Source organism: Myripristis murdjan, chromosome 21 (assembly GCF_902150065.1).
Source record: "Myripristis murdjan chromosome 21, fMyrMur1.1, whole genome shotgun sequence".
NCBI classification, from domain to species: Eukaryota; Metazoa; Chordata; class Actinopteri; order Holocentriformes; family Holocentridae; genus Myripristis; species Myripristis murdjan.
Window position 1 is genome coordinate 14962938 of NC_044000.1, and position 26166 is coordinate 14989103.

Sequence of the window (26166 nt, forward strand, 5' to 3'; positions counted from 1 at the left end):
TGCAGACTGTCTCCAGTGCAGTCTGGGGTTAGTGTGGAGAGAGGAGGGGAGCCAGAAGCACTGTAGATGTATGTGTGTGTGCGTGTCTCAGCAGACAGTAAAGTCTCGCCTTCCATCTCTCTGTCTCCTCTCGCATTCATCCACATTTGAACACAGAATAGCAGAAATCAATAACTCTGTGGAGAGTCACCAGAGGAAGAGGGAAGAGAGCACCACTGGCCCCCCAAAAGCAGAAAGCGAGACAGGACGAAAGTCTGGCAGATAAACAAGGAGTCTCTCCCATTCTCCTTCTCCCTCTTACTTCCTGTCTCTTGCTGAGACTGCAGTGCCTGCCAATCCCAGACGGCTCCTCTCATAGTGATATGTTTGGGCTACATACGGCTTATGATTATTAAACGGCTGAAGGTTTTTTTTTTTTTTTACTAAAAATAACACTGCAGACACAGGGCCCCATTCTAAAAAACTGGACACAAGCAATGAGCAGAAGCAAATTCAACCCACATGCTGTGTTCCTCTGCAGACTGCCGCCTCATCTGATGCCAGGTCCTCAGCTAGTCCAAAGGAAGACGCAAACTTTTTGGCATGTCAGCACGCACACACACCGACACACACACAGGCAAAGGCACAGATAAACAGCCAGGAGCTCCAGCCTCACAGCTGATGGATCCTTGAGGAGATTGCTACTCTGTTGCTACACTCGCCATGTCCTGCCCCCTCTCTCCCTCAGCCTCTGCCACTCACACACATACATTCATACAGTGTCATACACAGTGGCACACATATCTCCTCCTCCTTACCTCCCTCCCTCCCTCCTCTAAGTTGAGAGCCACCTACATGGCAGAGCACTGAGCCTCAGACTCTTGCTCAGACTTGAAGTCGTCTATATCTCCGTCTCAGTCTGAAAGCATGGCTGCAGTTCCCTGGTTAATGACAGAGTGTGTAACCTGATTCCACCCCCTCCCCCCTCCACACACACACATATATATGTACATAACCCTCCAACCCCCACCCTCCCGCAGGGCTTTCAGAGCTAGCGCTTCTCCCTCTCCCTCCGCTCTCTCACATTGTTCCAGCCCATACTGCCAGCTGCTTCTGACAGCCAAATTACTGTGCACGGAGAAATGATTGCTGTCGGAGGACTATTTTTCCCTTTTCCCCTCTCTCCCTCTCTGTCTGCCCCTCTAGCTTCTGCTTTCAGAAATGTTTGGGCCTCTGTGGGCAAATTATACACTTTATGGACCTCAGAACAAGAGGCTACAGACAGGTTCTGATGCAGAGGCCAACATATTTGCTGCAGAGGAACTGGACACATGACGACTTGGATGAGGCTGACCATCAGATTGATATTGCAGGCCAATTTGTAAAAGTCTGACAAGTACTGATTAATATGTGGCATGCTCAACATAACTTGCTGTTGACAGAAATAAAAACGTGTGTGAGAATAAAAAATAATTAAAAGCAGTGGTTTTCACAGTGGGGTCTGAGGACGACCACGGGTCCTTGAGGGGCTACCAGGGGGTCCTCAGCAAAATGAGGAATAGTTTAACTTCACTATAATTTTATTCAATATAAATTTTATGATACACAAAATATGTGATTATTTTAACATGATATTGTAAATTCACCAACTGGAAGCTATCCGTGAGAATTCAAATGAGATCTAAACAATTTATTACTTACCACAATCCAAAATATCTTTTCAAGGAGTTGTTCAGCTACCACATATTACTGACTAATGAATATGATAAAAAAAAAAAAAACCCTATGAAAATATATACATTATTAAAGACTTTAAAACCAAAATGCATTTGGTAGCAAAAGATAATAGAAAGAATGTATTTTAGAGGTTTAGTATGATAGGCTACGACATCCAAACTTGGCCTCATTGTTGTGAATGCATTGTTATGCATAAGGGGCGCAGATAACCATTCAACTCTTTGAGGACAAGGCTAACACACACGGGGTGTTTTAAACAGTCATTGGGCCAAAGCCAAACAATGACACTATTATGGACCAAGAGACGAGAAAAAGGAAGATCAGGCTAATCACAGAGAGTTCTGGGTGAGTGGCCATGATCCAGCCGGTGCCCTTTACCTCAGCTGAAAGGAACAGAAGCCCTGTGATCCCCTGGAGCTGAACCATGCTGAAGCCCAGACTGACTGACGTCCTCCTATCTGACCACTATCAGCCAGACTCCGGGACGCAAGCCACTAAGCACACCAAGCACCCACAAAAGGCTGCCTGACCTCACTGACTGGCAAGAGAATCAGCTACAGGGCTAGTGAGACACTCTTCAGATCACCAACCAACCACACAAACACACAGCGTCATAAACTGGCACTTACACACTACCACTAACTGCTGTGAAACCACCAATGATCACGTCACAGCCTCCTTTGTTGTGTTTTTTTCCATTAACTGGTAAATCTCCATTCTTTCTGTCCAATATTCATGCCAGGCCATGAAATGGCAAGAAACCACAGACACCGCCAACAGTAGGGTATTCCCAAATCTGTTGATAAGTCTCAGGTAAAGTCACCTACCACAGTTCACACATTACAAAGTCAACAGTGGGTTTGTCAGCCTTAAGCCCCCCACAATCTTCAAGGTGTAAGCTGTGAGGCCCACCCACCATGATTCATACAAGTAATCTCCCATTCTAGACACCCTAACCTCATTAGTCATGTCAGACAGTCAAGCATATACAAGAAAGTATGATCAACTGACTCATTCATCCATGTCTAGCTTTGAATGCTGCAAACATCCAAAGAAGCTTGGCTGCGTTTTCTCCATCATATAGGTGAAAATGGCAAAACAGTAATGAACAATGAAAACAAGCACTCAGACACTCCTCTGATCACTACATAGGCCTGTATTAATAAAGGGAAACCTTACTTGTGGGTGAGAATATATCTTACTAGGAGATGTCTAGGAGTAAGGAGTTGATTCAGAGGAAGTGCAGTTCAGTGTGAGACACCCCCCCTTGCATACACCTTTTGATCAGGGTAAGTATCTCTGAATGTCTTCACTATGCATTCCCACCTCTCTAATGAAGTTTGCACCTTCTCATCAGCAGGTCTACCGGCTTTCCATTAGATTGTCCCAACAATCTTATCACATTTCTAGGCTTGCTTCCTGTTAGGAATAAGTGTCCCTTTGTTGAGGGAAGCAAGTCAACAAACAATTTTAAGAACAGACCCACTTGGAGGGATACTCAGAGGCTATTTTAATGCTCCCTCCTGACCAATTTTCTCCGATTTAAACCACAGATCCTTAAAAACCACATAGGTGTTCACTGACGGTGTTAAATATTAATGGTCGCCCCCGCTCCCAAGGGGCCAGAGGGGTGATTGTAATGTTAAAGCCGCTCAGCATGGGATGATGGGGACACACGATCGAGCAGGAACGACCCTCCCAACACAGTTTGCATGACAAACAGCTCTAACAAAGTGACAACTAGCTGCAATGTTGTACCTTCGAGTAGAAAGTACATCCACAGAAAGTAGCCGAGACGTATTTCCAGTCCCAGCTCATCCAATATACCAATAGGCGAATACAGTAGTGTTGCCTTCAAATAATTAAAAACAACACAACTTGAAGGCTACGTGTGTGTATAGCTCACGAAAAGTACACCTATTATCTCTGAGTATCCAGTGTAGTTTTACAGTAGGCTAGTTGGAGGCGTTTTTCACAGTCTGCGCTAAACAAGATAAACCAGAACCAGTTTGGCTAAACAAAAAGAAAAAAAGAAAAGACAAAAACACTTAAAGTTAATGAAGACTACATTCTCCGTCAACGACACCTTTCCAAGTCACAGGCAACAACAAACTTCCAAGTATTCCGACCAAGATTGTACGTAAAACAGCACTGAAAGCCGCTTTGGAGTCAAACATTTTTTTTTACACACGAAATAAGCAAACTTACCTTGCGTTTTATTAATATTATTTTTCCCAAAGTGCTTTAGTGAGGGGTCGATATCTGGCGCAAAACGAACTATTCTGCCATCTCCCGAGAATTCACCGACAATACCCTAACCTTATTTGTTTTGATAAGTCTAAAAAGCAGAGTCTGCGCACAGCCAACATTATTGTCCGTCGTCGGCTCGACACAATGTGACAAATTTATTCGTTAATCAGCATTCGCGTTTGAAAAATTAAGCTGCATTCTGTAACTTTGTCCTTCTTCTCATATTAGCACAGAGTACTGTTTTCTGCGGCTTGCGCTCCGGCTGCGCTACGACGGCAAAGCCTGGATTGGAGGAGGAAGTTACCTTGCAACTCACTGTAATTAACCGGCGTTAAAACACACAGTAAAAAACACGACTTCCGGTCTTCATTTTCAAAATATAGGCCTATTTCTTCTTCTTCTTTCTTTCTTTCTTTTACATTAAGCTATTCATTTTATTGTCATAAGAAGATGGAAACATTGAAATGCTGAAAAGCAAAATATGATAGCGTAAATTGCTCTTAATTTCGCAATACTCTCTCCACTGTGTGAATTTTATTGTGCTTTGATTGCCAGCATATTGTTTTCCCTTGGTATTTATTTTGTCAAAATCGTTAAGCTAATGAGACTATTCGTAATAACACAAAAATATCGTATTATGTCAAATTTCGGCTATCGTTCCTCATAGAGTGTAGTCTAAAGACCACCGGGGTTTGATACGATTTTTGTTATTGTGCACTCTCAAATACTTATAATTTGGTTATTGTTTGTAATCCCTCGTGAAGTGCATGCTTTTATTTTAAAGGCAAAGTTACTACACTTCCGGTGATATGCGTGTTGTCTCTGTCTCACTTGACGCAGCTCGGTAATTAGAGGACCATTACCACATCATTTCCTCTGCGCATGTTCCCAAGTCTGCCACCAGGGAATGAAGAGTATGCTAAGGGTGATTATATTAAGGCATATTTCATACAGGCTATAAAGATGATCAGTGTATTTAATAATAAACATGGTCACTGTACTGAATAATGATTTAATTACTTAATAATGCGCCTCCAGTCATATTATCCAAATATTTATGCGCGGTATAGTAGGGATAGAGGATAGTAATTTTACTATTTACTTTCTTTCTTTCTTTCTTTACTATATTTGTATTATTTTTTCATATTAACTTTGTTTTATTATAATTTCCGCAGTTGCATAGGGCCCGTCAATTATGAAAACATTTCAAGAATTACAACTTTATGGAATGTTAAATGTGGTAGTAGGGCTCTGACTGTTCAGACAATAAAGGCTGAGAATATAATCGGCACTTACGTGAAATGACATACACTCAGTCATAGTGTCATTTCAAATCAGAATACAGAGCCAAAACATTAAGCAATGTGTCACTGTCAAAATACTTATGGAGACTGACTGAGGCATACATAAAGAAGCAATTATGAGCCGACAGCAGCCCCATAAAGAACCGTTTGTGATTTATGTGTCATAAAAATCACTGGAGAACTTCTCAAATAACAGTAAAGAGCCACTTTGAACTGGAAGCGATCAGTTAGCCCAATTTAACATAGTAATTGCTCCATAAAGCAATTTCCCCACAAAGAACTTCTAAAAAATCATCCTCTTTCGAGCTTAGGTTCTCCTCACAGTCTTTGTCACTTCAGTGCTTTACTGGGATGTGGAATAAGATTAATCATGCCTAGGAGCTTCAAGCTGACACATTAAAATTATCTGAGCAGAGTATCCTGCAGAAATCGTGATCATGTTGTTGGTGCGCTCATTTAATACTGTTGTGATGGAATTAAGCATGAGATGCTTTCAACTTGTTTATTTTTTTTATTGAGGAGGGGGGTCAACTCTCATTGTGCATAGGCAGCTTAACGTTATTCAATATTTCATATGGCCTGTTTTTACTTGTGCAGTCCTACAAGAAGTGGTTTCGTGTTTCCACTATCTTAGGGCATTAGATGCAGGCTACTTTTGTGCTGTCTGCCCCATTGTACATTGTGTTTGATGCTTTTTAGCCTTGAGTGTCATGCAGGCCTGCTTCCCTGGAGTAAAGGAAAGCTTATTTCAACATTTAGACAGTTTTCATTAGGCTATGTAGGTTTGTTCTATCACACGGAGAAAAGGTAATGTAATCTGCTGGACCCACTCTGCGTACATTTGTCAGTAGAAGACATTCTACTATAGAGACTGACTCTGTGCTGTTCATTCTACTAACACCAGTTCTATGTGGACAACCGCTGCAGAACCGTCTCCATGGTAACACGGTCCCAAGTCCTAAACAGAGTCAGTTAGCGCGACTCCACTCTTAGCAGCTCATGCCTCTTCAGCAAACTTCTTTCAAAATACAAAATACAAATAACAAAATACTTTCAGGGTAAGTAGGAAACATAGCTACGAACTGAAGTACTTTTTTGACTTTGTTGCGTTTAACTTTTGTGTTTGTTTTAGGAACTAATCAGCGCCCCCGTATACGTTAAGGGTTGCGTTTATGCTAATGTTAGGTTAGCTATCTGTAACGTGAATACAGAGTTTGACAATGTGCTGGGCTTTCTTTTCCATTTCCAGTAGAGAAGCAACAATAGACATGAGTAACGATCTGCAACCGACCAAATCTGGCAAGTACATCATCATTACAGCTATTGTGTATGGGCCGTATTGAAGGGGGCATGACCTGCTGGACCATTGGGGGAACATGCTGCTCCCAGTAAATGTTAATTTCCCCTCCTCATGTAGACCTCTGTCCTCCTCCTATAAATACAGCTTAACTCTAGCCCTAACCATTTACATGTTTCTTTCTTTCTTTACTTGTGTGTGTGTGTGTGTGTGTGTGTGTGTGTGTGTGTGTGTGTGTGTGTGTGTGTTCACAGGTCTGAAAACAGGCTATCATAACACTGGCCAGACCTCCCAGATCCCTGGGCTGTCCCCGGGTGTCAGCAGTGTCCCCGAGGAGGCCAGGGCCCGGGGGCGCAGGGTGGCCATCCTAGAGAGTGATTCAGACTATGTCAAACTTGCAAAACAAGGAGGGCAGAAGGGTAGTGCCATCCTGTTGCCTTACCTACATGAACATCATGCTCAGTTGTTGGTCACTGCATTTGCCTACATTTGGTTTTGTCTTCTTTTTTCATTGTCTAACAGACCTTTTGTGGCATGAGGAGGCAATTACCGCTAAACCTCGTTCATACAAGGCCCCAGAATGGTTCTGCTCTACAGTACCAGAAACAGATGACCCAAGGTATCGCAGTAATCTTCATCACATTATTCTCCAGAATATTTTATCATTAGTAAGCTGTAATATCATTGATCACAGTTTATGATAACAGTGGAAGCCTACTACCTACTACCACTTCAACTATTAGTAGGTTAATGAAAAAAAAAACAAAAACAAATAGCAGGAACAAAAGAAATATATCAACACTAAACTATAGTCAAGGAAAAACTTCAATTAGTAACTCCATTATCTACTCAAGCAATCATAATGTGAAAGATACATATATGTTTTCCCCCCATCAGCCTCATTAAAAATAAAGAGAAGAAAACCCCAGGAGCCTTTCAGCTTCTAGAGCCCCCCTTTGGGACTGATGATAAGTCAGCTTGGGAGAGAGATGATAGCAGCAATGGCAAGGAGAAGGTAAACAGAGAAATGCCAATGTCACTTTGAAAGTCACTTAGCCATGAGCTACAGCAGCAGCTCTCACGTCTGTCTTTTCTTGTGTTGGTTTATCCTGTCTAATGACCCCATGCATGTTTTAGGAAAGTGCAAGAGGAAAATTGTTGGTGATTAATGCTAATGACAGTGGACCTGTTCAGACAAGCGTACTGTGTTGGTAGGGTCAGGTCAGGTCTCAGGACTTATTGTTCAAATGAAAGGACACTGGGCCACATTCACTTCAGCAACATTTTTTTTTCATTTACTTCACTAACAGATGGTATTTTTAGAATATAAAGGATGTGGCAAGTGATGGCTGGTTGTAAACTGAATTAGTCTGGAAAAAATAGACAAATTTACCAGCCATAGCACAAGTTGTAACAGATTTTCCTTGGTTTATATTCATACCATGGACACCAGAAATTATGTCTCTGTTTTGTGCTCAGCAGCTGAACAATGATCCCACCAGCCAGATGGAGACATTGCCCATATCCAGTCAACATGAGGCCAGCAAATTCAAGAGGATGTAAGTTCATGTGGTCACAAGATGGTGCTGTTGTGTTTTTTATTGTACCCAGAATAGGTGGCTGGCATCTCTATACCTTTTCACAACTCTCAGAATAAGAGTTTTATATCACTGACAAGGGTGTACAGGCCAGTGAACTTAATGCCTGAGGTATTATCAATCACATTTTGAGACTGATATCATCTTAAGAGACCGAACAAAGGAGGAGGGACACACGGTTGTTGGAGAAATTAACACAAAGCTGTGAACTGTATCAGATAATTAGTTATCTTGTATAAACAATATAAGTTCTTCAGTATAGGTTTGTTAGTTATGAATAGTGAATTGAATTTGAATTTTTCTGATATATTTGACCTCTACAAGGTAGTTCACTGAAGTATTGTTTCATTGATGACCATGAGCAATATTATAACTTATCAAGCTCCTGGCAGTGTTATACTTTTCCATTAGTATTCTTATAAGGTCTCTGCCATTACATTGGTGAAATAACATAAACAGCATCAATAACTGGGTTTTAAGAAAGTGAGTTTTGTTTGTAAATCCTGTTGTCTTCATTTTCAGAAATGGCCCAGAGATGAAGATAAAAAAATATATCTAGCCTGTTTTTTTTTGATAGTTTTATTTGTTTGCATCTCCTCACACAAGGTAGTTCATGTTAATTTTTTGCTGCTGACATCTAAGATATCTACGATGCTAACATAGTGCCCTACTGGTACTTGACATTTTGTGAGCATTTATACTTTTATGCATGACCTTCCAGAGAGAAATATTAGACTTCTTACTCCACCACATTTATCTGACATTACCATGTTATCTTGTAACATTATCTGAAGTCACTAGTTACATTGAGATTTTATGTACAAAACATACATACAGTCTTAACATTAGATTTATTGTTGCAGCTGAAACTAGCCAGTAGTATATGGAGCAGTTAGAGCTACAATATTACAATACTTCTTGGAGGTTAATGTATCAATAGTTACAGACTATATGTCTGGAACTGAAAATATGGGCTAGCTGCACAGCTGGGTCAAGTGAAACAACAATCAGAACTATTGCAGCTATACGTGTACAGGATGTTCACCTCAGTATTTGGTTTGGCCTTCTGTTGTTTTGTACAAATGTTCCTTTTCAGTTTGGGCAAATGCCAGAGCTAATGCCAATTACCTAAATGCCAATGACTCATGAAAAACTCATAATGACCTGCTGGACAAAATTCGGTAGGAACATGACAGATCAATTATGTTATGTTTACAGTTTGAGCATGTATGCTATGGGATGTTGACAGGTCCACCATGAATTGGTGTTTAAGTATTTGATGACAAGCAACATGACCAAGGCACAAATGCATGTTGTAAGCATAAATGAAACATGGAACAGCAGTAGCATGTTAGTGAAATTTTGCAAACACAGAATTTGGACCTTAACCAACCCACACTAAGTTGGGACATGCTCTGGCTACTCATTACATAAGTGTTTGCCTTACTAAATAATGAACACTCCAGTCTGGTGATGTCTGCTGCAGTCTATGGTTAATCTCAAGGGCAATATGTGGTGATGATGAAATAACATTATTTCTAATTACATTGCATCATCTGGTTTGATACTCACTTAAAGCTTATCCTCCAAAAATATTCCCTGCTTTTGCTAGTACCATGCAGTCCCCATTATTTTTGGACATTGTGTTCTTTGTCTTCTGCAGAGTCTTTGACAAGAGACCAGCCCCTGTCAACATGTCTAAACTGTTGAGCTTTGGCTACGCTGAAGACGATAAACCTAAAGCCAGAAGTGATGTGTCAAGTAAGTATGCTGATGTGTCTGATCACAGAGTGAGTTGCAATCTCCGTGGTCATTGTAATCGACTGGGATCATTGCTTTCACAATCTGTTGGCAAAATTTACCCAAATGAAAACTATGTCAAACCATTGAGCAACATGCTGATTTTATAAGATGTATATCTATGGCTCTACATAGTCAAATGATGTAAGGCTTCCATCATTTAGAAATAATAATGATTTTCCTCTTGACAATACATTTGAGAGAGGTTTAAAATCCTGACTTGTATTTCTTAAGATCTTGTGCTTGTGATTATATGAATTTCTGACTTTGTGAAGTGTGTGTGTTTATGTCTGTGTGTGTCCTTCAGTGTCACCAGATTAGAAAACTGCCAGTGGGACAAGAGTCAAACTCAAAGGCCAAGGGGGGAGTACACTTTGACATCTTTGACATTCTTCAATGTTTTTTTCACCTGGTTATTCCCGGTCACTTAAAACTTTGTTTCAGTTGCTGTTTTTTTCTACTGTGATGTCAGCTTTGTTGTACTCTATATTCATGTGAAAATTGTTCCACTGAATCAAAGCTGGCATCTGTTATTTGCTGTGTTCATTACTGGTGCCTCAGTTACACAAAAATTACATGATACCAACCTATCTTAAATGTTTTTCAATTTATGCCCTTTACAACTTTTGTGTTACTTTTTTGCTTGTGGTTATTGATCTGTAAAAGGCTATTTATTGGAAGAAAAACATTTTATTATTCAAATAAAGTGATTCATAATAATTCAAACGTTTGTTCAATGAACAATTAAAAGTCACATTTGCCCTCAGTTTTAAATTTGAACATGAGTAATCTGTAACATGCAACTAGTGATGGTCCATTTTAGAGGATACACTGAAAGCATAATGCTAGTTAAAGTAAACTAGGGTGTAGTTATGTTTATTCTTACAAGGGGGGCTGTACACAGGTGTGTGTTGTGTGTGTATGTTGTTTTTACAGACCAATGTGTTGCATATCAGTGTTACAGGTTATGTAATGTGACTTCAGTGATGCAAATGCAAACACAATGGTCTTAGAAACAACAGTTACAGGTGATTAAATGTTTCATAATGCATACACTGTGAAATTGACTAAATGAAACTAGTAATATGGCATTACACACTGTGGCTAAAAAAATGTCAAGTTTTACTTTAACAGGTATTTATAACAGACACATAAGTTATATTCAACCCTTCCGTAATGACTTTCTGTTTAAAGATATACTGAGGCTTGACTTTGGAACTGGGCCAGCAGTTAAACATTATCTCACTGTCATCTGTTTGGGGCTGGTGAATATTTTTCAAGAGACAGAGGACAGGCACTACTCCTCTTTTTGCAGCCAATCATGCCATAGACAAGGTCAGGGGGCATAGCTATATCAGCTGTGCAGTTATGCGCAGCTCCTATTCTCAACGAGTTGCATCAAGAGTTTGGAGTTTCACAGCAAAACTACGTTCTCTGGAGAATTTATACATTTGGAGTTCAAATAGTCTTCTGCAGTCATGGCACCAATTTTGCTGAACTGCTTGGGGAATGACCACAATGAGTATATCAAGTGAGTATAGTGGCACCTAAGTGAGTTATATGTTTTCCCAATTTTTTGTTGCTCAGTTTTTTTTTCTTCAAGAAATGTTCAGTGTCTCTGTGTGTGACAACCCCCCCAGAGCATATCACATAGGCGGTACAGTTGAGCTTTCATTAAAGTATTTAATTAATTAAATATTTCCAAATTTATTGTTCTTAGACAACAGGTCCAGGTGAAAAATCCCCACTTGGACACTATGGAAGAGGATATTCTCTACCACTTTAGCTTAGGCACCAAGACTCACAACCTTCCAGAGATGTTTGGAGATATCAAGGTTAGTGTGACACAGTCAGAGAGAGAAAATTCTGTTAGAATTAGCTCTAATTTAAAAAAAATGGAATGCTATATTTCTCTTTCTCTTTCTACCATAGTTTGTGTGTGTCGGTGGAAGTGCAAATCGCATGAGGGCCTTTGCCCAGTTTATACACCAGGAGCTACAGCTGCCTGGAAACAGTGAGGAGATCAGAGATATCTGTGAGGGAACAGATCGCTACTGCATGTATAAAGTGGGACCAGTGCTCTCCATAAGTGTAAGTGGTCTTACATAAGCAGTTTCAATTGTTTGCATGGGGTAGTGACAACCATTGTACAAACAAATTTTATTTCTTTATACTTAACATATGAAAAGACAGGTGTAATAATGAATCAGCTTGAATGTTAAGCTGAAACCCAATCTTATTTTTACCTTTATAGCATGGTATGGGTGTCCCCTCCATCTCCATCATGCTGCATGAGCTAATCAAACTGCTGCATCATGCCCACTGCCGTGACGTGGTCCTCTTTCGCATCGGGACATCTGGTGGAGTTGGTAAGCTTTCCTCTTTTTTAAGGTGATGCACAGCTGCTTTGCCTTTTGGGTCAAAACAGGCCTGCATAAAAGGGGCCCTCAGTGTAGGTTGTCTACTCTGGTTGTGAAACCAAGAATATATGTAAAATGTCTCTGTGGCATTGTCTGTAGGTCTGGCTCCAGGGACCGTGGTGATCTCAAGTAAAGCAGTGGATCACTCCTTCCACCCCCAGTTTGAGCAGGTGGTTCTGGGCAAGGTTATCACCCGGAGTACTGAACTGGACGAGGGACTGGCCAATGAGCTTCTGCAGTACTCAACTGAGCTCCAAGACCTGCCAACAGTGATAGGAAACACCATGTGCACACATGACTTCTATGAAGGTAAGCAGCCCCTCACACCCTCACCTATTTTAATTTTTAATTGATGGCTGATGTTCAAGTTGCTTGACCTCCAACAGGTGGTATCCACTGGTTATATACTGACACAGTCTGTGCTCTTTCTCTAGGCCAAGGCCGACTTGATGGGGCTCTCTGCTCCTTCTCTCCAGAAGAAAAACTGGAGTATTTGAGGAAAGCCCATGAGGCGGGAGTGAGGAATATTGAGATGGAATCTACTGTTTTTGCCGCTATGTGCCGTGTCTGTGGCCTCAAAGGTATTGTTTTATGTAATGCATTGCATTCTGTGTGGTGCCGTGATGTATTTGTGGCTTTGCAGCATAGAAGATTGACAGTGGGACAAATTTTCACATGTGGAACTACTTTTATTCATTGATTTGATAATGGAGGTCATGGCATGATTTGTAGAAATGTAGTAAAGCCTCACTCCTCCTTGAGTGACTGGAGTTTGGCTCCTTGATGTCCATGGTGCCATGGTGACAGCACTGTGAGGAACAGAGAAGCTTTTAGCACACTAGTTCAATTAACCTTGCTTTGCCAGCCACATCTCTACAATCAGCAGGACAAACTCCTAGGGATTTGAAACAACACTACATAATCTGGGCTTGTACTCAACAAATTACCGGCAATTCCCTCTAACATGTCTTTTTTTCCCCTCCAGCGGCTGTGATCTGTGTAACACTGCTGAACCGTTTTGAGGGAGACCAGATCACCACACCTCATGATGTTCTGGTGGAGTACCAGCAGAGACCTCAGGTCCTGGTGTCCCACTTCATCAAGAAACGCCTGGGACTAATTATCTGAGACTCCTGCACTTAACCCCGTCCCTGCCATAGGCCTCCATTGTGTATATATTGTAGCCGCAAAATGATATGTCGATAAGTGTACATACTGGACATGTTGATATGTGAATTATTTAATACTTACTTTCAGACATTGTGACGATTTTTGTGTTCTCTTTGATGAAGAACAAAGATTGTGTTTGTTGCTATATGTATTATATCTTTTTATATTTAATACTTTGCTTCTTATGTATACTGTCATGTCAAAGCCATGTAATTTTCAAAATAAAGAAAGTGTTCTACACAATAATTTTGATATCTGGCTTCCTATTTTACCTCTGTAAACTTTACTTCTGTTATTTTTCTTTTTTTTTTTTTTTTTTTGTCTCCCTGCAGGATATCTAAAAAACCCATGCCTTTTCCATGAAATTTGGCAGACACATAGGTCATGGGTTTTTAAGTCATTTTAAGTCACAGCAATGAACCTAAAAGAGACAGAAACTTGATTCCAAATCGTAAGGTCATGTTTACTGGGTCAAGTCATAATAAAATAAAAATACATACATATCTATATCTATATCTATCTATCTATATCTATATATAGATATAGATAGATATAGATATAGATATAGATATATATTTCATTTTAAAAATTAGGAATCACATCTTTGAGTCAACTACTGTATGTGTAATGTGACCACTGTGAACTGCAATGTTTATAACTTTGTATTTTATTATTTTTATCCTGATATGGATGTATGCGTTTGAAATAAAGTTAAATTGAATTGAAATGTGAGTGTAACAGCAATTTGGAGAACTGTTCAGTGTTAGTGGAGGTTTGCACTCTATGAGTGCCTATTTAAAATGTGTTTACTCTAGTCTTCTTGCCAGACTAAGCTACATTATACAACATTTTGCAGTCCTTAGTGATGTCCCTTGAGGTGAAGGCAGACAAGGTGGATCTTCCCATAAATATGCTGATAATTACATTTTGATAAAAGTACATTAAGATAAGTAGCTCCTGTCATACAGTATTTTTAATATAAAGAATAACATTCAGTGTAGGACACATGGAGACACCCTAATCGAAAGATTAGACACAACAAATATTGAGACAAATGTGCAGAGAGGTAATTTTCATTTGTGGGACACACTGCTGATCATCACTCAAAGACACTGTTACATTTTCTAATGAGGCACAGCAGAGTATAAAGCCGATAATAAATTATAATGATGTTGTTTGTACAGTGTCACTTGGTAACCTAAATTATGACTGAAAAAACAATCACATTAATCAGTTTACTTCCTGAGTACTGCTCTTTATGTGTTAAAAAGCAAATCAGTTAACTTTGTCTAGCCAAACCTGTGGTAGCAAATCCAAGATGCAAGGTCCAATTCTAGAGCCAGGTTGGTTTTATTTGGACAGATGATGTCTCAAAATTTGAGCGTAGACTTGGTGTCTCGGCGAGGTGGCTTGGGGGGTTTGACAGCAGACAGGACCTCTTTGGCATACTGGACGTGGTGGAGACCAGCCTGCCGAAGAGCCTGCTCAATCCGCACTCTTGGGTCAGACACAATCTAGAAAAAAAAAGTAAACATTGACCAGTCTTGTCTTATTTCTTCACATTGTCTGTGTTTATGATTTACTACACATTACATACTTTAACCAAAGTTAAAAACAAATCCCTCATGGTTGAACTCTGATTTGGTCTGCACTGTGTTGTCAAAACGTTCTACACACGCACACTATGCACTGATTGACTGGGTGGCCTTGAAAGGGAAAGGTCTTTAACATGAGGAAAGTTAGCTTCAGGTCAAACATCAGCCAAAGTTTGCATAATTTCTTCTACTGGGTCATTTCTCAATCTCCCAGAAGATAAGGCCAAACATCGTACACTTGTGCATCTAACAGAGGCAGCTGCAGAAAGAGGCCATGTAGTTTCATATCCCCAGGAAGTCCGAAGAGGGATGTATGGCAAATCACCTCCAGACTGGGTTGCCTTTGATAAAGTGAGATCATCATAACAAGAGGTAAAGGTTACAGGAGGGTAGATTTCATGCCTCACCTGTGTGTCTGTGTACGTGTTAATGTTGTAGAGGGGTTTCTGGAGCTCAAACTCCTTATTTACATTCCATTGCCGGCCCCTCCAAGCCTCTGTGTCTCCCATCATCCTTCCCGGATCTGCTTCTGCCACCACCGCAACCTAAGATTAATAGCAAAACGTCTTTATCTTGCACCACTGTGCAGCTGTATTCTGATTTACTTCCAAAAGGTGGCAGTAATGCCTCAGCTTGGATAGGGAGAGTCTAAGTCTCCCCCAGTGGGTCATTTTAACTGACAGGCCTAATCAGTGTGGCTGATAGGGTTAAGGGCAGATAATGATCCACCTGATTTCTGAGAGACTCCAAACGATTCTGTCTCTCCTCCTCTTCTCTCTGGCGCTCCAGCCTCCGCACCTCCCTCTCCTCCCTGCGACGATGCAACATCTCTTCCCGAAACTGCACCCTGAGGCGAGCACAGAGGGTGAGGACATCAGACCTAACAGAGCCTCCTCTTCCTGTGCCACTGCCACCGCCACCACTACCTATCTCTCCTGACACAGCCGGCGGCCCTGGGGCTGTGGACATTTTTATGAAGCTGCCAGAGTGAAGCTCCTGTCTCATCATCTGCTTCATCTCTCACTCAGCCCTTCTTGATCCCCCCTCTCATACTTGCCTGAGTTCAGCCTCATGGCCAAAGTCTCTAGTGCCAATACCTGTCTCAGTACCATCAACTGGCATCAACGCCATTCTGTTTGAGTGGTGCCGCTGAACTATGTGGAATGAAAATCATATTGCAGTTATTTTGTCAGATATCACAATTACAAGATGATTCACAATTTAATGTAGAATGATACAAAATTAACATAATTTTAATTTTTACTTAAAAGAAACCTTAAACTCTGAATTTCCCTTAAATTTCACTTTATGTACCTTCAAATTTAGACAAAGTTTGTTTGTTTTTTCCATAATTTGCAACAATGTTATATGCATTTTCTGTATTTGCTGGTTGCAAAATTCCACTGATGCTCCATCACACTTATACAGAATGAAATACTCAAACTGCACTATATTTTATTGCACCATTACATCCAATAGAAAATATCTAGGTGTCTTATGCATCATTTTTTGAACATTTTCTAATTAAACAGGATTTACTTGGTATCTCTGGAAACTTTGGAGTCTCCGCTAGAATTTAAAATAAAGTTCTGTGGGTTTGGGCAAAGCTCAGCCATGTATTTGTAATGATGAACCCACCAATGGGACCTGCAGCACTGAAGAGGTTCAAATGATGATGATGTGATTTTTGCTGTGGTCTGTATCAAACAAACATGATTCCTCATGTCTGGAGAATACAATTTGCAGGCCAGGGCATCTCTGTACCACCACATTAGTTCATTTATAATGATATTCTGTCACACACATTTATCAAAAAGTACTGCTCCTGCGACTTCGATATTGTTGCTCAGCCATAGTCTGGAGAGAAAACCTAAGCAAATCAGACCAAAAGGGTTTTTTTTTTTTTTTTTTTTTTTTTTTTTTAAGGCAAAATCATCCCTTTTGTTTTCCTAAGCCTTGGTTATCACTGCAGAGGGTACAGTAATAATCAGTTCCTTTTTGTATGCATACATCTCTATTTTGCTGCTTTATGTCACCAAATTATATAATACAATAGTAAGCTAACTGAAGCTGTCACAATTGTTAAATTTACTGTTCTCATTGTTTGGTAATGAGCAGGTCTTTCCATGGGGGGAAAAAAAAAAAAAACTTCTGGTGCACAGGAAGTTTGACATTTCATATTGCCAGATGCAACAGCAGTTGTTTGTTTGCTGAGATGGAAGTAATTAATTACATTTACTCACATTACTGTAATTGAGTAGTTTTTTGTGTACTTGTACTTTTTTGAGTATTTTTAAAGTCAGTAATTTTGCTTGTACCTAAGTACATTTTGCTTGAGTTTTGTACTTCACTAAATTTTAAATCATATCCATTACAGAGTATAAATGATCAATGACAGATTGTGAAACCTTTCACAATAAAAGCTCAGTCAGCAAAGATGAGAAGAGAAATCTGCCTCTGCGTTGTTTGTTCTACTTCTTGTTGTTTCCAGCTTCCAATAAAAAGCACACAATGCAGATTGTCGATGGAAGCGAGGACTATTCAGACCCAATGGGCAAAAATGTGGTATAAGTGTGAAAAAAAAAGGTGAAAAATATCAGTGAGCTGGCCTGGTGATGAGAACCATGTAGACTAAACCAGTATATTATGCGCGTATTCCATTCATTAAAAGAATCTAGTTTGAACCGTGTACTCTCATCCTTTTGTAACTGTATGCAGTATGGAAAAAGATCTGATTTCCATACAGTAACTTTTGCTCTGAATTCAGATTTTTACAGCAGTAGTTCTACTTAAGTAAAATATCAGCAAAGTAACAGTATTTTTACTTGAGTAGCAATTTTTAGCACTCTTTCCAGCACTGTTCGCTTGGGGCTTGCTACAGAAACCCAAACATCATTCATGTAAAATCCAAGGAAAGACACATCACAGTACTGGGCACACTGTTTCATTTCCAAATGATTTCTGGAAGGTGCAGAGCAAAACATGACAGCGATGGCTACTTGGAACCAAACATATTGGGAAAAATAAAATAAAAAAACAAGAATCTCGCGGATTGCCACTTCAAAAACAATTTATTTCTGTAACCCCATAAGACACAGGCCAGTATATGCCGTGTAGGGTTCTGAATACTCCTTTAGCAACCTTGATGCAGGAAGCAGCAGTGAAACTAAATGTCCCATGGTGTATCACTCACCTCTCCTTATCTCGCCTAGCCTGCTCTTCCATAATGCTCCTCAGCTGGGCAAGTCTCTCCTGATCCCTTCGCTCTAGCGCCTCCCTCCTCCTCTGCTGCTTTAAATAAAACTGCCTCACCTGGGGAAAAAACAACCATTTATACAGAATAACTGCGAAAAAGTTAGCAAAAACAAGCAGCCACACTCCCACTAATTTGACTGCGGTGGAAGTCTAAGATCTTCATGTCCTATTGATTCGGACGGTGCACAAATCAGATAGGTGTAAAGTGAGAGAATGAGATGATATTTCAATGTCTGCCAGACCATTGTGCTAAATTATATGGAATCCAATGCAGCCTAAATGCTCTCATTAATCAGAGATTGTCTCAGGTTGCCCATGCTCTTCTAGCAGACCCCTGAGGAAGAGTTAATTAAACACACACACACAAACACACACACAAACACACACACACACACACACTTTTATTGTTACACCTGTGAGGATGTCAACTAAATTGATTAATCAAAATACCCAGACGATGGTAACAATACACTGAAGTTGTTCACCGTGTATACTTATAATATTTGAAAGAAACTTTGCTAACTGTTGGTTGTGTGCACTCCAAGTCACACATTGGGGGAAAAAAAATGAAATTGCAGTTCATTCATTCATTCATCTTCTAAACCGCTTATCCTCACAAGGGTCGCGGGGGGTTGCTGGAGCCTATCCGAGCGCACATAGGTCAGAAGGCAGTGAAACACCCTGGACAGGTCGCCAGTCCATCTCAGGGCAGACAGACAAACACTGACAACCACACACACAATCACACCTAGGGGCAATTTAGCTTCTCCAATTCTAAATTGCAGTTTTATTTCAGACATAAATTATATTCATTTTTTCAAGTCTAGAAAGAGTTGTCTTGCTTATTAATTGCTTGTACCTGATTATGGAGATCTTGGGTATGCGCATCAGTTCAGTGTTTGCCTAGGTTGGATATTAATTATCACAGTGTGGTGAGAAGCCCTTTGGATATTTGGCTTCAAGAAGGAAACACACACACGCACCTGCACACACACACACACACACACACACACACACACACACACACACACACACACACCAACAGACAGACAGACATTATTTGATGATACTCATGGGTGAGCGGGGTGAGGGTTGAGTAGCAGATTGTGAGCAGCCCATTTCCCTGACAACACTTAGCAAGCTTAAAATCCAGGGAGTGTCATCATCCAAATGAGTCTGGGAAAATTCATGAATATCAATTAACCAATATGTTGATAATTCAATTGTCTTGGGAAACATACAGAATTACACAGCTTCTAGCTTTCTAGCTTGTACACACCCATAAAATAGTGCTGATGCTGGGTAGCTAAGTGCTGCAAGGAGAAATAACTGCAGCATAATAAAAACTGTTTACTTTTTCTCTCTGTTGTGATCTGATGGCCGTCTCCTTCTCTTGCTCCCTCTTTAGCCTCTCCTCCTCTTCTTCTTGTCGTCTAGCAGCTATAGCCGCCTCCAGCCTTGCCACTTCTTCCTGCTGGGCATGCCACTGCTGCAGCTACAAGCACACACAAACACACACACACACACACACACACACACACACGCACATAAACACCGAAGGGGAACAAAAAGCAGCAGCTGTCTTGACACACTAAATCACATAGAGAGGCATCCAGCTGAGTCCCAGTGCCAATATGCCAAAGTGCGGTGTGAACTTAGAGGGAGGCATCAAAACAGCCTCACACACTCCATTTGTGTTAGAACACCTCCGGACAAGACAAAGCACTGAAAACGGCAGAGAAAAACCCCTCGTCCTGAGCCCTGCAGCAAAACAATACTTATTCTAGTTGGGAAAGCACTGACAGCATGGACTAACTGAGATCATGGATTGTGTACACAATTCGGAAAAGTTTTCAGAGTTGAAGCAAAAACAGACCCATTTTAACACTGATAGCCATCAGGTTTGAAATGATAAACAAGTCAATTTCCAGGTCAAAAATACATTTAAAAACAGAGGGCTGTGGATTATCATATCTGTGTCATCAGTTTTGGGAAAAAACTGTTACAGTTGAGTTTTTCACGTGTAAGCTTTTGGCAGGTTGAGCTCAATAAAATCCATCCCACTTTATTGAGGTGCTGGGAGACAGGGAAGAATGTGATGGATACATTGCAAAATCACACAGGAACTACCTGGATGGATAAACTCCCCTATGTGAGTACAAGGAAGAATATCCTTCCTTGCATGTTGGGTTCCTTTAAAACGCTTTCACAAGTTGGCAGGGAGTGTAATCTTCACATATCCGGCAAGACATCTGGAAACAGACAGTCTATGCATTTACAACACACACACACACACACACACACACACATTGTGCACATACACACACATGTAAAGACAGACCCACGCAAACAGTTGCTGGGGAGTGAGTGACAGGTTCGTTATGCAGCAGCCTCCCTGCGGCATGCTGGGTATTGAAGTGGTGCATACCGACCAGGCAGACAGATTCACAGATCTATCAGTGGAGAGCTTAAGAGGCCCCGTAGGAGAGAACTGCAAATTAACATGGTCTAACACACATTAGCACCAGCAGTATCATCAAGTCAATCATACTTGATGCCTGCCTGAAAAGAACCAACAACTGGCTGCACGTTGGTTTGGGAGAGGGCTTAGGGAGACAATCCTGCCTCTAATCTAGTGCCATTTGAAATAGTGTAGGAAGACGTGACGTGCCTCCTCTTTGGAAATCAAACAGTTTTCTCACGTTAGGGTGCATGCAAGGTCTGTACAGACATTTAATGTATAGACTACCACTGTCTTCTGGCAGATTCCCTGCTGCCCTTGTACAGCGTGTCAGTATGTGCTGTGCATCTCTCTAAGCTGTTGTTATTCTAATATCGTCTTGCATTATATTGTCTTGTGATATGAAGGTCACAGCTATGCTTTCAATAACTGTGGGTGTGGCCCTACCAAAAACTCATTATCAGAGAATAATCAGGGGTGTTTTAATTGACAACTAAAGTTAAAATGCTTTAATAGGCATCTAATGCAGCATCAACATATTTAAAATGCCATAATAATATATTTCAGTTTAATACTTTATTTGATAAGTTGGCTTTAGGAAAATACTGTCTATAAGTTGAAAACCTAACCATAATGCTATGACAAATGAGCAAATGAGCAATAAAATATGAAGTTGTGTCAGTGTTTGAGCTTCCGTATGGTATGTTGAAATTGTAATGCACTGAATATATACTGACAGACTGAATTTGTGCACTTTAGCTTGTGCTGAAGTCAGTGAATTCTATAAATAGAAAATCTTTAACAGCATGGAAAATATATTCATTTTATGTTCATAGATTCATGTAGATACAGCCTGATATGTAATGTCGGCCACGTCTTTTTTTTTCCTTGGAGATATTGAAAAACATTTATTATGTGGAAAGAGGCAACAGTCAGAGGAATAAAGCCTAATGAGGAAATGACTTCATTTGTGACTACACTGCCTTATGAATCTCTGGGTAATATATTTTCACGAGCAACAAATCACATTGACCATCACTCTATGTGCAGTGTTTCCTTCAGTACTGAAACATGCACACTGCTGAAAGTTAAAAAAGAATGGAACTGTAACAATATAGATGATATGATTTGTTTCTATGTTTAATACTATATAAAGTTTATGGTCTCCATACATGAAAGAATAACTATCCATATCTCAAAAACAACTTGCCCAAGCTGGTCTCTACATCTCTGCTGATCAATACCAACTCTGCATCATACCATTTCTCAACCTGGGAAACTGCTGTCATGGATGGATTCTGTGTTGCGTAATTAAAAATCACACTAGAGAGGCTGTGGGGTTTTTGAAATCCAGGATAAGTATCACACATAATTGCACCATCAATCAAGCTCCATCCTGGCCCAGATACCTGTGTGTTTGTTGATGGGAACCTTGCTTGAAAGATGTGGTATATAAACAACTTGCGTGTGTGTGTGTGTGTGTGTGTGTGTGTGTGTGTGTGTGTATGTGTGTATGTGTGTGCATATATTTAGGATGTACAAGCTAGTTTGTAAGAAGTAGTATTAAAAATTGTTTGTCATATATATACACATCACACCTGTCTTACTTCATTCATTGCTATATGAAACATGGTCATTTAAGGTCAGAGGATAATCTGGACTATATCTTTATAGCCCTGCCACAGTGTGAGCACAGCCGCAGTCGATCACTGAATTGATTTGGTACAGTATGTCTTTCTTGTTTAGGCAGAGATGAAAGGGCATTTCAGACAGCACAAAGAGAATAAAATGCTCATTATGTACAGTCTACAGTAATTTGTCACTGGAATCTCATTTTCTGTGAATTCAATGGGAGATGGGACACCATCCTTTTTCATGGCAGCACAAAAAAGACCACAGAAATGTCAGAGTAACAAAAGAATGGTAGCCTTTTTCTGTCTGCACACCCCAGCCTGCTCAAATCCTTTGTTAGTATCACTCTACAGTTCAAAGGATGTCTTCTGTTATTGGTCATGGCCGGGGCTATAATAAGTTTTCCATTCCAGGTCACGTATGATAGACTCAATATTTATAACAGATGAGCAACCTGATTAAGTATGAGCTCATGCAAAAACATTCCATCTAAGTAATCTTGACCCAGTAAAATACCATTGTGAAGTTAAAGTGCCAAATTGGAGACTGCACTACACTATTTGTGGAGCTGAATTAGTGACTTATGTGATTTTACAGAAAGTCTCAAGGGGAAAGAAGTGATGTTCATTAGAAGATGGAAAAAGAGAAACAGTAGTGTTAGTGTTTCTACACCTAGCACAAAAGGATGTTTCTAAGGTCCCTTTCAGGTACAGCCCTTTGTGGGAGACAAATGACACAGATATGAACAATTAATTATTCACATAGTTGGGAAGTACAGTACTCTGTGCAGCCCACGCACACTCTCACCTACTGAGACTCTGCCATGTCCATCAGGCCACCAGAGGGATGAAGTGCTACACGCCCACACAGAACCGCTAACACTCAGTGACAGGGGATCCACTAACACCCAATGCCTTGAGAGGTGCTGCTTTCACTAGACTGTGATTACTTCAGGGAGAACACACAGATCTGCTGGGTATAAATTAATCTGTAACAATGTTATTGATATTGCAATGTTCTCCAGAGAACAAAAAAAAAAGAGCTCTCACTATGAAAAGGAAGCCTCTTTTCTTGTGTAAATGCTTGTTTCTTTTTCTGTCTTGATTCTTGTCTTTCATGTTCTGCTGGCCCACTCATCCCCTGCCCACCTGAACTCATCACTGTAATGTGCCATCCCTCAGTGTGTTATTTGCCAATGTGGAAGACACAATGGCTCATCAAAGGTATCTGAGAGTGAGATATCTGTGGGAGGTAAAATGAAAACTTGGGTAGGATAAAAGGATAGAATAAAAAGCGACACCAAGAACAATGCTAGTTGATTACAATACCCTTTACCAGAATATTGTAGAACAAATGGCAGCTGATTTGGGAAACTAGACTCTATCTTCCCATAATGAATTGAAGTGAAATGAGTTATATCTCACTTTTTAAAAATAACTGGCCACTTCCATTGTCTTTTTCATCCCTTTCATTATACCTTTTGTCATATATACCATCTGGCGAAAGACAACACTTTTTTTTTTGTTTATAGCCCTCCATCTGAAACTCCCTCTGAAACTTAACAACTACTGCATGGTTGCTGACGTCGTCCATGTCCAGATGGACAGACCCAGCCGCAGCCGCAGCCATCTGTACATGCCCAAGGTATGAGCCTCAGAGACCCAAAGTTTCGCTTATCTCCACAGGTCTGCACTCATCTGACCCTAAGCTTGCACAGAGGAGATTAAATTTGGATGGTGGATATTTGCATACTCATTATGATAGAAAATATGACTGGTAAATAATCTATCCAATGCCACATTTACTTTGTGACAACGATTGTAAGTGAATCAGCGCTATATCAATTAATTTCCATGTCAATCTGTAACAGGAGAGAGAAAAAATTGGACAAATGAGGGCGGACATCTCACAATATGAGTCATGATGGTGACTATGATTCCTCCATGAAATATATTTTGCTGAGAGTAATGGGCCAGCTACATTGCACGCCAAAGTTGATCTTCGACCAAAGCATACAGTACACATAATTGAATAGGAATAAAATAAGAGCGCAGAAACAGAGTTGATCTCAGGAGGGGGGAAAAATTACGGTCGATTCAGGGGAGTTGTTGTGGTCTGAGGCAGCAGCTGCAGAAACAAAGCGTTGACAGAAGCAGATGTAACGGAAGGAGAATCTATCCTGTCTCCCCGATGTGTCGTTGCTCTGGGATAATGAAAGCACTGGGAGGAAAGATTGGATGAAAACAGGCGTCCATCTGAGCCTCTGCATACACACTCAAATATGCAAACATGCAGTATACGCATCACATAAATGTGTTAAACATTGCATTGCATTGCATTTCACAGATATTTGGTTATACACACACCTTATGTCATGGCAGGAGATTAGCAGTAAAATGTTTGCGCTTGTGAGACATATCCAAAAAAACGGCACAAATGCAACAAGTGGCAGCAAATTTATTATTGATCCAGACTGCTCATCCTCATCCTCATCCTCATGTTTGAAGGAGGAACAGAAATCTTGGTTTATCTGGGTTTCCTTACATTCATATAGTCCTGTTTCCACTGTCCCAACTTGCTGACCTGATGGGATGCGAGGAGCAACTTTGCTGTTTTGTCCTTTTTGTTTTTGACCTACCACGATTGCTTTTCACAACATCAACAGTTATCAATCAAAGTATTTGCAATTAACAAACTAGTTTTGTTTCTTTATCTGTGGGTTGGACTCACTATGCTATACATTGCTACTGTGCTTCCATAAGCCTGTTTTTCCAGGAGAAGAGACCAATCTGGGCCAGTTAAGGTAAAACAAGTTGAAAACAAACAAAGCTGAAGCTTACTCATTTATTTTCCTTATAGTGAAGGTCACAAAGGGCCCATGCCTATCTCAGAGAGCACTGGGAAGGAAAACAGCATGGACAGGTCACTAGTCCATCACAGGAATAACAAAGACAGACAGACACATGGCGTCATCAATGGAAATATCGACCATTTTATGTTTATTGTGTCAATTTCCTTATCAGCTCTCTTTTCTTGTACTTCTGCGAGCGTAAAAAGCCTCTCAGCCCAAGTAAAGGCTTACATGGGCAGGAAAAACCCGATCACTAAAGTGTATGTGAACACACTGACAAATGCACTCCCAACTGTAGGAGTAAACTGGAGCATCTGGAGGAAACCCACTGATAAAACTTGCAAATTCCAGGTAGAAAGGATGATATTTGAACCCAGGACCTTCTTGCTGCTCAAAGCTTGTACACTATATATTATCTGAGAAAACTAACCTGTAAAATACAACCATATATCATTGACGGTGACCCACACTACCCCCAACTCAGCAGGTCAGAGTGCCCTCTTATCTAATCAGTAAAAAGCCCTTCTGATCCCTTATAACAAGCATCAACCCGTTAGAGAAGATAACCATCAACAAACTGCCAAGCAAGGCTAACGCTGACTTGTGCTGCAATAACAACATGAGGATTTTTAGTATGAGTAACTTGTTTGTTTTGCAAACCCAAACACATACCCCTCAGAGACAGCTACATCATGTTAGCAAGACAAGGCCATCCTTATTAGCTTGTTTGCATTCACAGCCCATCCCAAGTGGCAGCTAAAGCATGAGATGCTGGCAGGCACGCTGGCGTAATTTGCAGCCTACTCAGCAGATATAC

General features: G+C 40.4%; 4 protein-coding genes across 11 annotated transcripts in view; 2 read left to right on the forward strand and 2 right to left on the reverse strand.

The window, feature by feature from the left end:
• Positions 1–4248, reverse strand: part of LOC115380411 (activin receptor type-1) — a 27874-nt gene extending 23626 nt beyond the window's left edge. The window contains exon 1 of the mRNA XM_030081583.1: positions 3925–4248. The gene's annotated coding sequence lies outside the window, so the exon portion shown is untranslated. The remainder of the gene's footprint in view (positions 1–3924) is intronic.
• LOC115380413 (uncharacterized protein C7orf57 homolog) lies at positions 3744–10609 on the forward strand. 5 transcript variants are annotated; one of them, XM_030081589.1, is made up of 8 exons: positions 6239–6328; positions 6523–6569; positions 6822–6986; positions 7090–7186; positions 7465–7582; positions 8047–8126; positions 9829–9926; positions 10273–10609. In XM_030081589.1, exons 1-8 carry the CDS (start codon positions 6270–6272, stop codon positions 10284–10286), a joined length of 678 nt encoding a protein of 225 aa, XP_029937449.1. In that variant the 5' UTR covers positions 6239–6269; the 3' UTR covers positions 10287–10609. The 5 variants fall into 5 exon arrangements, with proteins under 5 accessions (XP_029937450.1, XP_029937449.1, XP_029937451.1 ...); XM_030081591.1 differs by having other exon boundaries at positions 6528–6569; XM_030081587.1 differs by having other exon boundaries at positions 6244–6328; positions 6520–6569.
• An 834-nt stretch (positions 10610–11443) lies between these two features.
• upp2 (uridine phosphorylase 2) lies at positions 11444–13513 on the forward strand. The gene is made up of 7 exons (XM_030080275.1): positions 11444–11496; positions 11686–11800; positions 11898–12056; positions 12220–12334; positions 12485–12694; positions 12820–12966; positions 13371–13513. Exons 1-7 carry the CDS (start codon positions 11444–11446, stop codon positions 13511–13513), a joined length of 942 nt encoding a protein of 313 aa, XP_029936135.1.
• The window catches only part of LOC115379562 (coiled-coil domain-containing protein 148), a 28408-nt gene continuing 14763 nt past the window's right edge, over positions 12522–26166 (reverse strand). For 2 of the 4 annotated variants that reach the window (XM_030080272.1, XM_030080273.1), the window contains exons 11-15: positions 19760–19900; positions 18344–18462; positions 15880–15997; positions 15558–15695; positions 14574–15069 (exon numbers count right to left, since the gene is read on the reverse strand). In XM_030080272.1, coding sequence (XP_029936132.1) covers positions 14926–15069; positions 15558–15695; positions 15880–15997; positions 18344–18462; positions 19760–19900 — 660 coding nt within the window. In that variant the 3' untranslated portion in view covers positions 14574–14925. Of the gene's footprint in view, positions 12646–13071; positions 13195–14573; positions 15070–15557; positions 15696–15879; positions 15998–18343; positions 18463–19759; positions 19901–26166 lie in introns of those variants that run through there. The other 2 variants (XR_003930257.1, XR_003930256.1) reach the window with 2 other exon arrangements.